The 18,195-nt window shown below is 36.8% G+C and overlaps 1 protein-coding gene across 12 annotated transcripts in view; it reads right to left on the bottom strand.

The window, feature by feature from the left end:
* ARID1B (AT-rich interaction domain 1B) overlaps window positions 1–18,195 on the bottom strand; it is a 557,650-nt gene that overhangs the window by 58,126 nt on the left and 481,329 nt on the right. For 7 of the 12 annotated variants that reach the window (XM_056818980.1, XM_056818986.1, XM_056818987.1 and 4 more), the window contains one exon: window positions 6,247–6,574. In XM_056818980.1, the coding sequence (XP_056674958.1) occupies window positions 6,247–6,574 (328 nt within the window). Of the gene's footprint in view, window positions 1–4,225; window positions 4,355–6,246; window positions 6,575–18,195 lie in introns of all 12 variants that reach the window. The other 5 variants (XM_056818981.1, XM_056818978.1, XM_056818984.1 and 2 more) reach the window with 1 other exon arrangement.

Genomic DNA, 18,195 nt, shown 5'->3' with positions numbered 1-18,195 from the left:
TTAAAAATGAGATTATTTCAGGAGTAAGGCACCTGCTATGATTTAGGAAAACTATAAATTATAAAATTAAGGCCTATTTTCTGGGTAGAAAGTTGGTTGAGTTATTTGCTTTGTTTTGTTTTTTACCAGGGGAAACAAAGTAAGGGCTAGGCAATGGGAGAGAAGCAACTTGCCCAGGGTCACATTGCTATGAAGTGTCTGAGACCACATTGGAACCCAGACCTCATCTCCAGGCTTGGCTTTCTAACCACTGAACCACCTAAATGCCCTTGTTCTTTATGTTTTTAAAACAGGACAAACATGTGGATGTCTAGATGCAGGAAAACCTCCAGGACACTGTATTAGCCATGTCCCTAAAATTTAAAAATACAGTTCAATTCCTAAGAAATAAATTCATAATTATGGAGGCAGATCTCGTTGTAATCTCCTCCCTACATTTATGTATGATTCTTCATAGCAGCTCCCTCTCTTTCACCAAAATGCTCTTTCTACTGAAGAGTCACTCAGACTCAGGAAGAAGGGGATGCTTGGCCTCTGGGCTAAAAGCAAGCACGGTGTAGTATACAATTTGCATCACTCTCAGGTAGTTGTTTTCCATCTGTCATTCGGAACACCCCAGAGTCCCCAGACATTTTCTTCTTCATAGAGGAAGAGTTCCCAAATGTAAGATTGTCTTTCTGGTGAGTAACTGCAGCCACTCAGTCTCTTCAGAGACCAAATTCTTATGTAATAGCCAGACACAACAATGAAGATTTTTAAAGATATGTTTGCACTCCCAATTAAGATGAATAAGGAGACGAAGGGGGAGCAAAGAATCCAAACACATTTGAGTGGCAGTAACTCCACAATCACAGCATTTCATCTCACAAGATGATGGGTTCCAGATGCAAAGTGTCTACACTACACAGAGTGATCTGAATCAGAATCTACAGAGCCATCATTTCCTTCTAGGGTGCAGCTAAACTGGCAAGCACATTTGAGCAATGCAAAGAATTCAGATTTATTGGCTGGGAATGATGAGGTTTTAGTACTATTTTCTAACAAGGTCTACTTTTAGAACCTTGATGGAAATCAAATTCAAACTCTGGAGTTCTCTGAGAAGAGGGTAAAATGTTAAACCCCTAGATAGGATCAGTGGTATAAGCAGATTTCTAATCGTTGAGATCTTCATTAATTTGTATTATGTAGAGGTAATGTGCTCAGAAGGGCAACTAGATGGTCCAGTGGATAGTGTCCTGAGTTTAAATCTGGACTCAGGTATTTACTAGCTGAGTGACCCTGAGTAAAGTCATTTAACACCACTTGCTATAGTTTCCTCATCTATAAAATGAATTGGAGAAGGAAATGGCAAAGCACTACAGGATCTCTGCCAAGAAAACCCAGAAGGGGTCACACAGTCAGACATGACTGAAATGACTAAACAACAAGCGTGACCTGGTACCTAGCAGATAACCCCTATAATGCAGGTTTGGTGTGACATAATGAACAAAGGTCAGAACACAAATTTTCCTGGTGTTCTACAATAGTGATAGGGTCTAGAGTCTGTTTCCCATGTGTTTAAATTAACTCAAGCCATGCAATTAATGTGGAAATTAGTAATTCATCTTCTAGGTAAAAATGGGAACAAAATAGCTATTTATTTGCAATATCCATAAAGAGAGCATTTTTATGACCAGATGCAATGTCATGGCTCTGAAAACCAAAATTCCACTCGATTCATAGTAGAAGCTATAAATTATGAGTTTATTGCTACCTCAAAATAGAGAGGGGGGAAAAAGCCACAAAAAAGTACCTAAACCCTCTCAACACGGTGAGGAGGGGGTTATCCCTACATGGCGTCCACTCCTGGTAATGCATTTACTAAAATTGCTTGCGTAAACGTGTTAAGTTTATGTGTTTTTCCTTTATGGTGCCTTATACCCAACTAGCTGAGAAAGTCTGAAGCATAATTGCCACAATATTTCATTTTTATAGGGAGCTTTCTGTTTCCGTCTAATTGCAGACGTCCATACATGCACAGGCCCACTCTCCACCTTCGTCACTCATTTGTCTCTTTTTCAATTGTTTCATGTGCTGCTGCTGCAAGCCCCTTTGGGATTCAGACTCGAGGAAGAGCCATTATGACAAGCGTTCCAAATGTGGAGTTTCTGAAAAGCTTGTAATTCTTCTACTTTGACCAAAAAGAACTAGAATTGGGTAAAACTGGCTTTTCCAGTTAAGTTTCCTTTGTATAAGCAGACTTCTTGTATGTGTATGAGTGTCAACAGAAGGGTAGTTTTTGAAAGGGCTGGCCTTATTAGGTTGTTAAATAGGAAAAGCAGTCTTTCCTTAAAAAATCTAAATTTCTGAAAGCACAGTCCAATAGAGGCCATCAAATACATATTTTAAAGAGTGATAGCAAACAGTGTATGTGTGTAACGGATGAAGCATAAGGGGAAAGGAAGGAAAAGGATCTGAAGTCCAAAAAAGAAAAACCCACAGCACTGAGAGGTCAAGCAAAGGATTATATGCTTCTATTAGGCATATATTTGGATGATTACCTGGAAGCTTTTCCAAGAATTGTCCTTTTTCTCATTTTTAATTAAGCTGGAGATAGTTCTATTCTAAGGACTATACCTGGAGATAGCCTGCTGAAACTCAGATCTTGTTCTTCCAGCTCTGGTTAGCTAACATTGATTTTCTGCCCCAGTGGAAATGATTTTACTCTGATGCATGCCATTTAAATTCATTTTACACAGCTGCTTAATGTGGCTTGGCAAGGCACACCCAAACCAGCTTTGTGAGTCTAAATGGGACTCCTGAGTTGGTAAAAGACAGATCCTATGGATTAGTAGCTGATGATAAATGCTCCCCCCTCCCCCACTGGTTTTTTCTTACTGACTCAGGGGTTGACCTTTAAGGGTACTACTACAAGAAACAAAATTTTCTTACTATAATTTTGTGTGTTAAAATGAATTTTGTGTCTTTTTTTGGTATGGTTTTCATTTAGAGATATTTTGAGAATTCAGAACATAATTTTGCAATTCATTTATTTTGAAAGTAATTTGCCTTCAAATGGAACCTAAATGCAAAACTTTGAAAATAGTCTCCACGAAGTATTTCTGACAAGTGTCAAGAGATAAACTGAGCATAAATAAGATTGGTTAAAGAATTTCACCCACCAATCACTGAGGTCCTCCTCTCCCATTATCTTTAAAATGACCATTGAACACGACTTCCTATATAAGGAATAATCCTATCTAGGCTATCTGCAAAAATCACAAATTTCTAATTAGTTAATGATTTGGTAAATATCTTGCAGGCTATAAAGGAGACATTGCCTGATATTCTAGTTATCTGCTCGTAGAAAAAGAAATGAGAGGAAGGAGCAATAAAAATTGCTGCTAGTTTCCCAAGAAAAATTATGCTATATATAATTCTTGGATTGTAACTGATAATAATATGGCAGAAGAGGACTTAGAATGTGAAGGATTTGGTTAGAAAGGAAAATGTTAATGGTGTTTTGTGAGTTGTTTTTCCTCCCCTCCCTGGTTATTTCAGCAGGTTTAAAATCTCCTCGGGAGGGGAAAATTAACAAAAATCTTCAGAACAGACATTTGCTTGAGATGATATAATGAAACCCCTGATAAGGCCCATTAATAACTTTTGTCATCTCTACCACACTAAGTCTCTTGTCAAACAGGACAGTTGAACTCTGAATTAAATGATGAGAGTAGGAGGGGTTCACTGCAATGGTAGAAATGATAATAACACACTAATGATAACAAAGTCGCACAGCACATTTCCTAGACAAAACAATGACAACAATGGGGGTAAAAATGATGCCTGGACTGGGTGATTTAATTTCTTTTCCATGATAAAATTCTTCATTTCCCTTTCAGGCACAAGAAAGAAGTAGCCATGCCAAAAGCCGTGCAAGGGCAGTAGTATGTATCTATGTGGGGGTGGGTGGCATGCAGCTATTTCACCATACTGTTACAGAACTGTTAGTAGGAATGAAAAACTAAAACAAAAACCAAAAATAATCAAAACAAAACAAAAAGACAGCCCCCTCTATGATGCATTTCTTTTAAAATCTTTTCACTTGGGGGAGGGGGAATTGACATTTCTTCAGCAGCCATATGGCATGTTATATACAATTTTAAAAGGGAATGTAAAAAAACCCAACCACCCCCAAAAATACTGCAAAGGTCCCACAGCAAGTCCAGTTTATGTTACTACCTACCCGTACTGGTCAGGCTGGTGCATCATGGGAGCCTGAGCGTTGCCATAGTTGGGGTGCTGGGAAGAAAACATGGGACGTCCGCCAGCCCCAGACTGGCTGGGATAAGCAGGCGACCTAATGTATGGTGGCCTAAAGTAGAACAGAAGAACAGCCTCTTTGGATTTATTCTGAAGCACATGTAAGAATCACCCTGTCCGCTACATGTCTTCCATCTTTCAAGTGTGGAAGGTTTGCAGAATTCAAATGGTATTTTGCACCACAAAACTGGACAGAAGTTGGCCTAAAGAAAATAGTTATTCTGTTTTTTTTTTTATTAAACACTTTAAGGGCCTGTTAAATTACCGTTTATGTAATCCATTTCTGGTTCCTGGATTAATAAAATCGGAAACAGGTAATGAAAATATATATTTCTTAACAAACCAAAGATATAAATTGAAAGCAAATACTAAGGTATGTGTTTACTCATGTACACACATATATAAATTGGCTTAGGAGGGAGCATATTATTATATACATACATATATGTATACATAAATATAAACTGATTCAAGAGGGAAAGTGTTGGAGATGGGAATGAATTCATGTTTTAATTTTTTAAATCTAAGATAGACATACCATCCTTCTAGTGGTTTCCCAATTACTGAAGAATCAGGCAGATCACTATTCAATGTTTCATGTTTAGTGAATTCAATTACTTTCTTTTTAATAATTTTAAAGATGTTTTGGCTCTCTACATCCACTATCACTCAAAAAAGGGAAAATTTTTTTCTTGATTTGTAGTAATGGGTAACAATACTTAACAATACTTTAGTCCTCAACATTAACTGGATCAATCAAATCAGACTTCTCATTGAAAACCTAACCGAAAGAACCTCTAAAACCCATAGCTTCAGAGGAAAACTTCTTGGATCCAGTAGAGTTTAAATAATAATAATGTAGATAAAAACAGATGAGCTATTATAATAGTTCTTGAAGGGAAATTTATCATTTGAGGCAAACAGCATGACATCAGGGGTCCCTACACTCCTAAAGTGGCACACTTTAGAAGAAAAGTAACAAAGTAATATATTAAAAAAACAAATTAGAGCCTATTTGTCTTCAATAGCAATCAGAAACATCTTTTTCTTATTTTTTTGCCCTAAGTATGTAGTTCAGGCACATACCTCTCAATGACCTCCTTTTTTGAAGGGTGGTCATCGTTTAAAACTTAAATTTACATTTTATCAAAATCAAATATATAGAAGGTGTTCCAAAAGTCTTAGTACAGTTTTAAATTTGGTTCAAACATTAAGACGTGCTATGTTTTAAAAGTATATTACTTATACTAGAGTAAAATAATTTCTAGAATTTTTACTTTATTTACAAAGCAAGGTTTTTTAAAAAAGGAATCAAAGCTAAAAGATTATTTTTGTTCAATTACATTTGGGATTGAGTGGATTGAGAGGTATGGTTGGTTAAACAAAAAGAACAGAAAATACAAAATATATTAACTTTGCACGTTTACACAAAGACAAACATATACACACATACCGCACACACATAAGTTCTCCATTTCATAAAGGTCTTGTGGTGTGTATATGAATGAGTGTGTGTATATGTGTGTGTATTTGTAGAAAAGGGGAAGAAATGAAGGTTCATTCATTTAGGTTACATTTTCTTAAGTCTTCAATATTTCCTATTTTAAATTCATAATTTAAAAATGGAATCCCACTTAGCTACAAAGTCCACTCTCTCAGCAGCTGCTTCTGGTTTTGCTGCTTACTGATGAATTTCAGAAAAATTGTATGGAACTGTCTATGTCTACCCTGATACTTGCCAACCACTATGCTTTTCCTTTTTTTTTTTAAGTGTAGAAAGTAGTCTATCATTTATTTCACTAACCCTTTATGTTTCAAACTAAGTTTGAAGTCAGAAGATGCAAATAAATTATATTTAATTAAAACTATACTGTAATCTTGGGAAATTATACAAATACATCTCCCATCCCTTTAAAAAATATGTATTTTTGATGTAAGGCATACCTGCTTTGAGCTGAGTTTGCAGCAGCTTGCATGACTGCAGCTGCGGCCTCCTGTGCCTTACGATTCACAGTTGGCATTGGGGGGCCCATTCCGGGCCCTCCTTGCTGAGCCATGCCAGGAGAATTGGGTGTCATACTGCTCATGTTTCCAGGAAATGGCCTGCTCTGCATCCCCGTTGATGGCATCCGTCCCAGGGGCATGGTCCCACATGGCTGGCTTGGCCCTTGTCCATGCATCTGGTTATTGGCATTGATGCCCATGCCAGGCCCTGGGCCACTGTAGCTTGCACTGGGCACTCCACTATATGTTGGAGGTCTCGAGTAGTTACCTAAACAAAAAGCAAACAGAAATTTAATCTTGCAACTTGTGAAAATATTCATTGGGAAAGTTGAAATCTATTAATTTGGAGACTATAGGACACTTAATTATTACTCTTATTAAGTATTTTTTCATTTGGCACCAACCCATCTACTAGTCACAAATATGTTTTCTACACACATCCCAGTGGCCTTACCCATAAAATCAGATGATAAAGCACCAGATATAATTATTGCAACCTCTAAGAAATAATGAAGCTCACCAATTCCTTCTTTGTGAACATTTAGGGAATTCTATAGCTTTGTGTGTTTTCAAAACCTTAAATTCCTTATTTATTTCCCCCCTCCTTTTCCATAATTTCTAACTCGCTCTCCTTGCTCAGATGGGAGAGCCATTACAAGGGAGGAGCCACAAGGGTGCCAACATGGTGAAAGAAGGAGGATGTGTGCTTCCTCTTTTTCAGAGGACTCACACCAAGCCCAGCTCCAAGGTCCTCCTGTTTTTGCTCTTTTTCTCAGTGGGCTCACTTGCCTCTTCTCACTCCTCACATCCTGAGTTGTGGACAGAGGTCTACGTATCCAGGAGGAACCACACCTTGATGATGACGATGTCATCATGCCTTTCCATCTCTCCTCAACCCAATTGCAGGACATGGGACAACTACTCTGAGGCTGTCCTCGGTGTCTTCACATTTCCCCTTAGCTTTCCCCCTTGATTTCACTGCTCCCCTAAACATTCTCCTGAGACCCTTTCCCCTTCTTGACATGAAAGAATTCTTAATGACAGTCTATTAATTTATACATCTTTTATTTAAGCTAATTGAAAATTAATTTCAGGATCAAAATTCTATCTTTATATTGTGGGCCTTCTCTGTGTGATCATCAACTATCACGTTATTTCAAAAATTATGTAATTATGGTAAAGCATGTTAAACACATACATACTTGTATATGTTAGGGACCTATGTGAATGCAAAGTTCAGCCTTACCCATCTGTCACCTTGTCACCGACAAGAACCCAAAGAATAAGAAAAAATGGTCCTGCCACATGGCCAAGTCCATGAACTAAATAAAGCACAAGTCTTTGACTCACAGGAAGGCTTCTTATTCAGCGTCTCTGTTCCATATGTGACCCTAACAAACCAAATTTTCTGGATTCCAACCCCATAAAAATCAATTAAGAAATAAAAATTAGAAGAGGAGAAGAGAACCCTCCCTAGTGACCTTCCCTTCTCATTAATGAGAAATGGCATCTGACAGATTTGGAAGAAAGAGAAACTATTTAAAAAATAGCAATCTAAACTTCATGGGCAAATAGCCTTAATAAAAATGTAGTGCAGTGACTGATGAATTAAAAAACAATCATTAAAGGTTCTGTTCAACATACTTTTGTTTTTAAGAGTAAATAGATGCTGAATACAGTTTGGTGGCTCAGTGGATTGAGAGCCAGATGTAGGGACAGGAGGTCCTGGGTTAAAATCTGGTCTCAGATACTTCCTAACTGTTTGACACTAGGGAAGTCACTTAAAATCCATTGCCTAGCCTTTTCTGCTCTTCTTCCCTGGAGCCCATAACACAGTAAATCTCAATGAGCTTTCAGCAATATGTGTCCAAGGCTCAGACCTATTTGTACAAAAATATTTATAGCACTTCTTTTTGTGGTAGCAAAGAATTGGAAATTGAGGGGATGTCCATCTGATGGGGAATACCTGAACAAGTTGTGGTATATGATTATGATATACTATTGTGTTAAATGATGTGCAGGATGATTTCAGAAAAAATCTGGAAAGATCTATATGAACTGATGCAGAGTGAAGTGAGTAGAACCATAAAAACACTGTACATGGTAACAGCAATATTATATGATGATCAACTGTAAAATGCTTTACTATTCTGAGCAATATAATGATCCAAGACAGTTTTGAGACTTATGACAAAGAATATTATTAATCTCCAGAAAAATAACTGAGGGAATCTGAATGCGTATTGAAGCATATGATTTTTCACTTTGTGTGTCTTTATTTTTGGAATTTGGTTTTATATATTCTCCTACAATATGACCAATATGCTTTGCAAGATCATACAGGTATAACTTGGATTAAATTGCTTACCATCTCAGGGAGCGGGGAGGGAAGAGGAGACGATTTAGATATTATTTTAGAAATGTGTATATAAAAGATTATTACTACATGCAATTGAGAAAATAAAATATAAAATTTTTAAAAAGATCGCACTAAGGACTCTGGCACATTTTGGAAGATTTCCATACAAATGGCAATTAAAGAACACATATCTATTTGGTACTTTAAACAGTTAATCTTCAGGTATCCAGACAACTTGGCCATCTAGACCCACTATATTTCCATAAAGTGCTGGAGAGTTGAGGTTTTTGATTTGTTATGAAAAACGACAGATGTATTTCTCTGGATCCTCAAGTGGAAAAAGTGCTACAAAATGGGTTTTTTCTAGTCCCTGAAAATCTAATTGAGCTTTCAGCTACTGCTGAAAGCCTTGTGTCCAAGGCTCAGCATCCTTCCCTGTGTTCCTTAGGGCTAGGCAACAGAACAAACTCTGGCAGGTTCTACTAAGCTGGAATGACTCCCACATGAGGCCAGTGATGGCCTGGATGGCTGTCATGTGAGGATTAGACTCACTTAATTTGGAGAAGTTCATCACCAGAATGTATCCAACACCTCTGAAAATGGAGATCTTTGAAAAAGGTCCTCTAGTAAAATATTTTATATTTGCAAAGAAATAATAGTAGGAAATAGTATTACAAATGAATATAATTTCAGCCACATTTGTAGGGTCAGTTGACTTCTCGGTACCAACCTGAAACTCTAGCTGCACTTAGAAGCAAACTTTTGTTATATGTTATTTTTATACTATTGATTTTCTGAACTGGGTACAAAGCTATTTGCAAGCCTCGTCTCTTAATAGCCAGCTAGCTACATGACATGCAATAACTGAAATGGCAGAGAAAGAAAGCTCTATTTCTGTCCTTATGTTTTTGGAGCAAGCTTTGCATCATGTTTGTTCATGGTAATGTGAAGGGAACTTGGGGATGGATTCAGTGATAGAGCTTGGATGGATACAGAGGCAGTGTGAAGGGTGATGGACCTTGGGGGAAAATATAAGCTGCTTGAGAAGATGTGCATATGATGAGTACAAGACACATTAGAAAAACAGAACAAAACAAAACATAACCACAAAAAAGCCTCTGCTACTCTTGACCAGTAAGGCTGTTCTCTAAGAGAGATGATTCCAAATGTTTCCTTACTTGATTCTTTTAAACCTTTCCCCATCTGTCACAGAATTGATCAAAGTGTTGGTTCCAAGTGTTAAATAAGGGCTGGCAATGGGGGTTAAGTAACTTGCCCATGGTCTCAAGGCTAGGAAGTATCTGAGGCTAGATTTAAAGCTAGGACCTCCTTGCCTCCAAGTCCTGGCAATCTATCTATTCAATGTGACTTTAATTGGTTTAATGTTATTTGGCAACTTAATAAATCATTTTTTAATAAAAACAGAAATGGAATAAATCAAAAAGTTAAGTTAAAAAAAGAAGGGAAACTTACTGATGATCTGGCTTTTAAGTTTCATTTTAAGCCCCTTGAGGGCAGGGACTGTCTTTTACTTTGTTGTTGTATCTCCAGAGCTTAGCACAATGTCTGGTGCATAATAGGTGCTTAATAAATGTGCACTGATTATTATTGACAACTAATTAAAATGTTTTTACCCATAAATTAAATGCTCTGAATAATCGTTTTAAAAAATGGTCCCAAGTAGAAACAAAAAAGAAAAGCATATGACTTATCACTTGTTTGTGTATGAGGGTTTGGGCTTTAAAAGATTACTCTATAGCAAAAATGAATATGGAAATAGGTAAAATGATAACATTTCTATAACCCAGTGGAATTGCATGTTGGCTCTAGGAGGGTGGAGGGAAGGGAAAGAAAACGAATCATGTAAACATGGAAAAATATAAAAATTAAAGTTAAAAAAAGGTCTCAACATAAACAATACAACACCCATTTTGTATAAGACATTGAAGTGGGTACTAGAAAACAAAGGCAATAATAAATAATAATAACCATTGGCATTTACATAATGCTTTAAGTTTTGGGAAGTTTTACCACTATTACAATATTTGATCATCACAACCACCCTTGGACATAGGCAGTTTTTACTACCAGGTGGTTGGTATTCTTGCTCCTCAAGAGCTAACATTCTCCCATGGGTAAAAGATACAATAAATACAAGAACACACAAAACAGTTGGGAGGATCAAGAAAGGCTTTAAGGAGGGTAGAGAGCATGGAAGGGAGCTAGGGGATCCTAAGATGCTGAGGGCAGGACGATGTGCCAGGGTGGGCACTGTGCTGGACCTGGCATCAGAAAGATGATTTTAAATGTGACGTCAGATATTAGGTGTGTGATTGAAGGCAAGTCACTTTACCTCTGATTGACTCAGTTTCCTGAGCAGTAAAATAGGGGGGATTTTATAATAGCATCCACTTACTAGGGTTGTTGTGATGATAAAAGGAGGCAATACATGTACCCCTGTGCAAACCTTCAAATGCTAGTTAGATGTTCCCTATTGTTAATACTCCAAATCAGGAGAATTTAGTGATAAGGCAGAGATAAGGAAAGAATGCCCTCTTTGGGGAATAAGAAGTGGAGAGGTTTGCCTGAAATATAGTCTAGGAGTTGCTTGGTTTCCTATTTTGAGATGTCTGGCCTGAGCTGATCTATGAAAAAAAGCAAAACTGACTGACCTATAATCATCAATCCGATAGTCTCATTAATTCCATGCTCGCCAACTAAGTCAGCCAGCCAGATTGATTTGGGAATGCCTGGGGATTCATGGACTTGGAGTTTATAATTCTGAATATATGTTGCATATATTGATAAAAACCCATTATGAATTCAACTGCTTTTCTGGTGCCCTCTCAACATCTTCCTCTCCCCCACAAACTGGTTATAGTTGCTCACAGATATCAAGCCCAGTACATGCTCTTAGAAAAGATTCCTGAACATAATCAGGTGTCCAGGAAGGTGTCAAAAAAAGAGATAATTTAAAAGAAAAAAAAGAATTTAAGGCAAAAAAATTATATAGTGCTCTCCCTTCTGTTATCAGAAGAATAAGAGTATTTAAAAAGCAAGAGCTTAGAGAGAGAGGAAAAAAAAAGGCTTGTGGGAAGGAATAGTTACCACCTACATCCAGTGATGTGGCAAAATCATACTTCTATAAATTCATATCTATTCCTGCCTTGTGGAATTACAGAAAAAGATGGATAAAAGTATGTACAATGACATAAAATTTAGTAAAAAAACCTCATTCAGGCTGTCCTAATCACTGAGGGCTGCCCTTTTCTAGGGGTCCTTTTTACTCATAAGGAACCCTGGTTGGATTAAAAGCATTACTTCTTCATTCAGGGCCCAATAAACATAAATCAAGGTACTTGAAGAACATTGGAGCAGGACAATGGTTCCCATCCAAGATTACAATACCAGCCAAGGCTAGACAACTACTCAAGAGGAGCGATTGTGTAGCTTCATTAGAACCAGATAACATTTCAAACTCAACATTTTTCGCATATGTGTGCACAGGTGTGTATATGGAGAAACTATATGAAGGGATGCATATGTATATATAACATATCTGTATATAAAGCACACGTATAGGTACAAATCTATCTATGTGTCTATCATCTGTTTCTTCTGAAAACTGGAAAAACATTTGGAGAGAAAACCTTGACCACATGTAGCCTTAAATTAAACCCAGCTTTCTGCTATTCCCTTAAATGAGGGCTTCTTGACCTTATTTATGTCATGGATAACTTTGGCAGTTGGGTGAAGCTGATGGAACTTTTCTCAAAACAATGTTTTTGCATGCATAAAATAAAATTCTTGGGAGTAAAATAAAAAAACAATTGTACTGAAATAATTATCAAAATATTTTTAAAAAGCTACATACCCACCCAACTTCATGGACCACATGTTAAAAAGCTCTGTCCTGGTTCAGTTCCCTTCCTAATCATTTTGGATTTTATTTTCAATTATTTTAATGATTCTCTAGTATCCCTTTATCCTTTAGTGTCAACTCTGCCAATCCCAAACTCTGGGGAAAACTCACTGACCCCTTTCTCTGCTCCTGGATTGCTGTATACTGTTAGATAAAAATCACCAAATGGAGCTTATTTGACCCTATAAAAAATGCATGTTCTCTCACCCTGTTTATCCCTCACTGAATTTATGTATCTTGCAGTTCACTGCTTGTTGGCTTCCTATAACATTTTTCTCTGCTGCTGTTCTAAATGACATGTACTCTCCCCAAACCCCCACTTCCAATCTACCTTGAAGATGATTTTGCTTAATAATTACTGAGAATACTGAGACTATCTGACATAAAAGTACTCTTAATTTCCCTCCAATTCTACCTCACGAGTTTTTCCGATCTCCATCTGTTCTCTATGCCTCTCATCTCAAAGGAAGATGCATCTTTTCCATTTTCTAAAGCTAGCCCTTGCAAACTATGCTATTGAACCCACTCACTATAATACATAATAATTTAACTAGAGAGGGCCAGAATGAATTGTATAGTGCGGTCTGAAAGGGGAAAGGCTCTTATCAACTGAGGGCAACAGAGAAGGCTTCTTGAAGGAGGTGGTGCTTGAGACAAGGTTTCAAGGAGACACTGAAATCCAACAAAGGGAGACACACTCTAGACATAGGAAATGACAAAGTCACGAGAAAACACAAGGATGTTTTTAAGGGAATGAGATTAATCTGGCATACTTCTTTAATGGACTATATTTGGGGATGTGGATACATAGCTAGTAGTGGTTTTTTTGTTTGTTTAAAAAATAGTACACACTTAGGGATGGGAGTGGTTTTTAACTACATCTAACAAAAAGCTGCTAAAGAAAAAAAAATCAATCCTGAAAGGTAATATTGTATATTGTATTTATACATTTAAATGTTTCCAAGTATATTTATGCATACCTTCTCAACTGGGCCTGATGACAACCCTATGAAGATGGTTGGACAAAATTAGTCACTTTTTATGGAGAAAGAAATTGGACCCCAAGATTAAATCCAAGGTAATATGGTCAGTTCTGGGTAAAGCAGGGACAAGAGACTCACCTGCCCAAAGCACACCAAAATGAATTGTAAAATATTTAACTAGCTAACTAAATAGAACACAGATAATGTGTCTGTGTGATTTTCTAAGTAAATATATGGCGCAAAGGGATTCTAACGTATAGTTCTGAGGGACCATTTCTATTTAATAATACTGTCACACACTGCAAAGGCAGGAAGAAACCTCAGAAATTATTATTTATGTCATTCTTAGGATTTCCTAGATTCACATAACTCTATACAATAAATATATTTGACATACATATATACTTAATTCATACAAATAGTTAAAGAAGACAATAATCATAATATTTTATCACTGTTTTGGCTTTTTATACCAATAGAAGATTAAATACTTCCATAAACACTTGAGTACTTGATAATGGCGAATCTCAGAAAATATTTCAAAACCCTTTAATTCTTACTTTTTGTCCTAGTAACAATTCTAAGACAGAAGAGCAAGGGCTTGGCAAACATTTAAGTGACTTGCAGCTAAGAAAATGTATCCTTAAAAATATTCATAATTTGCCTTAATTTCTAAATCTAGTGATTTTTGAAGATTTTCTAAATTAACCTACACCATTTAAAACTCGATACAATTTCTCACCTACCTGCTCTCTTCAGGTTTTGTTTTATGTCTCTAGAATCATTGACTTAGCATTTCTGTAATTCCTCCTCTATGATTGAAATGTATATTTTTCAAATTTTAACCGACTGCAATCTTTTCTGTACTTGCTTAGGTGCCACTTCTTTCCCTGAGCCTTATAGCTAGATGACTCCCAACTCCAAAATTCTCTCATCTCTTATGTATTAATCTCATTCTAGTATATTTAATGTAAGGCAGATTACAAAAGGAAAATTGGGGATTAAAGAATAGGTCTAACAGACTTATGAGGTTCACTTCAGATGAGGGAGAAAACAAACTCTACATACAAAAGATGTAATAAGTAAACAATCTGATAACTGATGAATTAAATAACCATCATGATGATGATGATATAATAATAATAATAATAATAATAATAATAGCTGAAACTACATGATGCTTTAAGGACTATGAAGCACTTTATATATGTTATTTCACTTGATCTTCACACCAAACCTGTGACTGTTATGATTATTCTTACTTTATGGGAAAAAATCAAGTCTGGGAGGCCAAATGATTTGCCAAGTGTCATAAAGTTACTATGTGAGGCAGGATTCAAATTTGGGTCTTCCTGATTACAAGTCCAGGGCTCTGTTCACTGAGTGACCTAGCTATTTCTCTAAGGAAGCTGTAGGAAACCTTGGGCTGACAACAGGAGTTTCTGTACCCTTCTATGATAATTCAAAAGCCCATATTTGAGAACCTGAAGAAACATGTCAAACTGCTTTGGGACAGCAAAGGAGAAATGAGAAAGGCCTATGGGAGCTCAATGTCCTTCTAAATTCCAAGGTCACTCAGGTCTATAAAGTGACTAGCAGAACAGTTTATCATTTAGTACTTGAATCCTCTGAGACAGGAAGGCTCTCCTAATTCTAGTCTCAGCTTAGGACCTGGGACTATCATCCATTTTGACATCTGAGGGCCCCACTGAGAAAGTCCTTTTAGAAATCATCAGGAATCACAGTTATAATACAAATTGCAAATATTTAAAACTGACTTTTTGGGAAACTATATCAATTTTGTGTCTTTTTAACTCACTGTGGTTGTAATCCTGACAACTTTCAGACTGCTCAAGAGGCAAGGGGAAAAAACCATCATCTCAGGGCCTTATCATCTTTCAGTTGTACTGCTGGTCTTCCTAAAAGCTCTCCTATCATCCAGCAATATCTAATGCATTCTCAGCTGTCTAATAAAACAACAACAACAAAACACCAATTAAGTGGCTCCCAGTTACTTCTGGGATAAAATAAAAACTTCTTTGGGCATTTGATTTATATTTCCAGGATTATTATAGAAAACTTTTCTTCAAGCAACCAAATCTGACCAAAATGGATTACTGTCCCTCTCTCACATACTGTTCTGCCTCTGTGATGTCTGACTTTGTATAGTCCATTCTCCATGAATGAGAAGCCTTCCACCTTTACCCTTGCTTTGTAGAACCCCCATCCTTCCATATTCAACTTCAGTGAAACTTCCCCCAAGAATCCAAACCCAATTCCTTCTATAGCTATAGTTCACCATTACTTATAGGTACAGGGAGTCCTTCCACATCATGAGGATTAGGGGGACAGTGTCCCGTGATCTGGAAAACCTGTGTAAAATTTCTGAACTTTTTCTGTGTCATCTACTGGCCTTTGCCTGTCATCTGTGGCTTCCACAAAACTCTCCTGAAATTCTCATTTAATTTCTTAAGCCAATCTTTAATATATCAAAACTGTGATGTGAAAAATTATAATATGGAAGGGATATTACCTACATTTAGTATTTATATTTTATATTTTCTAAAGACATTCTGATGGCAGGATATTTTAAAAAGAATTTTATGAAAGTCAAGTTTTATTATGCAACTTATATGAGTTTTAGCCTTTTGGAAAAAAAAAATTACCATCACACTCAATTTAATAGAAAAGAGTACTCTAATCCTTATCCAGGGAGAAATGTGGAGAGTGGAACATGCTGGCTTCTACTCATTATTCCCATGTTTATTTAAATAAAGAGACATCACAGCTTTCCTCGGTGAGTAAGAAAAAGCCATCTTTTCCTTCTTTTCCCCTCCTCTATGACCTCACACCCCCTCACTCTCCTATAATCAGGAGTAGAAATAAAGAACTCTTCACTTTTGCTTTTATTAAAAATAAACTAATTCATTGTTTGAATGCACACATAATTAATTCATACATTCATGCTGTTACTTTGTAGCTAGTTTCCACCCTTCTTCCCCAAATCCTCATAACTGTCTCATTTGGTTAGAAACCTTCCTCAGTGAAAACACATGTGCCCTTTGCTTTGAAAGGAAATGAAATAACACTTTAATCTTGTTTTAGAAACCCAACATTTATGCGTTGTTGTTACAGAGAATATTCCCGCAATATGGGATAACAGAGAAGGAGGTCTCTTGAATTAGTCTGTGTTCTCAAACACCTCATCTTTATTTGGCAATCAGTGACTCTATGAACACAAAGGAGGAAAAAAATGACAGAGATTCATAGGTTATCCTGTATCTTTTTCTCTTACAATCTTTTTCAGTCCAAATGATGTAGCTACACAGGAAAGAACTCAGATTCAATAGCTCTGTTTAATTCAGCAGCTGCTCTTTGCTGGATACTAGAAAGCATACTGTAATGGGGTGGAGTATGTGTTTGACTATAATAACTATACACACCCACATATACATGCACACACACAGATTATACTGCGCACCCAATCTCTATTTTCCTCCTTCAATCAATTGGGTTTCATGATTTGGCTTTCAGCAGTACATGTCAAGGAAATAAGTTATAATTACAGAGGCCTCTATTCAGAAGCTGAAACGGAAAAGCCCCCTTTCCTTTTCCTTGAAATTGGTAGACTTTTCCTTATTCTCATATACCTGGGCAAAACTGGTTGATCGAGTCTTAAAACAAGTTTTTGATTTTTGGGAGGGCAAGGGAGAGAGGGAAGTGGGAGAAGCTTTCTAGTTCTCGTTCTCTCATTTTATAAAACTAATTTTTGTTAAGCTAATAATTCAATACAACCTACCAGTTATGACGTATTTCTTATGCGTATGTATGCACACATACACGCACTCATACACAGAAAAAATGTATGGTTCTATAAAAGCCAAACCAAATATGAGACAAAAAGCCAGGAATGAGAAGTACAATCTTATTTCCATGTTTCTCTAATAGATCAGTAATTTGTTGGCAATAGCTTTGACAGAAAACAGATGGATCCAGCATTAAACACAATGAATGCAGCAGATGCTGGGCCAGCCTACATCAGCTGGACATGTCAGGCAGCCAAGTCCAAGAGCCCACGCTTTTCAAGTGGGTACAGCCTGGCATAGTCGCTTTTGGAACATGAGCATATGAACTCTTTGCCCACTTTATCTCTATGACCAATTGATTTTAAATTCCAACCCACCTGAAATTAAATTTAGACACTAAATGGAAGATATTGAATCTGAAATTTCTAGCAAAATCACTATCATAATTTTAAGGGAAGAAAAATTAAGTGATCAATCTTATTTCACTCAATAATACACTGAATAAACTTTGAAGGGTTACCATTATCAGAAATTTTAAATTACCTATGGATTCACATTACTCTAAACTTAATAAATTAGCCTGATTTTGGAAGAATACAAACTGTGTTTTATAAAGCCATGATGATGTACTGAGATCTTGTTGGCCCTGTGCCATCTTGCACTAGGGCTTCAGGATGGCTAAGAGCAACAACTGGACTGAGATGGGCAGAATAACTCATCCTCAATAACGAGGCTTCCAGACCAACCTAAGGGCTACAACACAGCCAGGATCTTGTTGGGGATGGTGGGAAAGAGGTAAGGCAGGCATACCACTTCTGC

Source organism: Monodelphis domestica, chromosome 2, assembly GCF_027887165.1.
Source record: "Monodelphis domestica isolate mMonDom1 chromosome 2, mMonDom1.pri, whole genome shotgun sequence".
NCBI classification, from domain to species: Eukaryota; Metazoa; Chordata; class Mammalia; order Didelphimorphia; family Didelphidae; genus Monodelphis; species Monodelphis domestica.
This window is presented reverse-complemented; position numbering and strand designations above follow the sequence as displayed.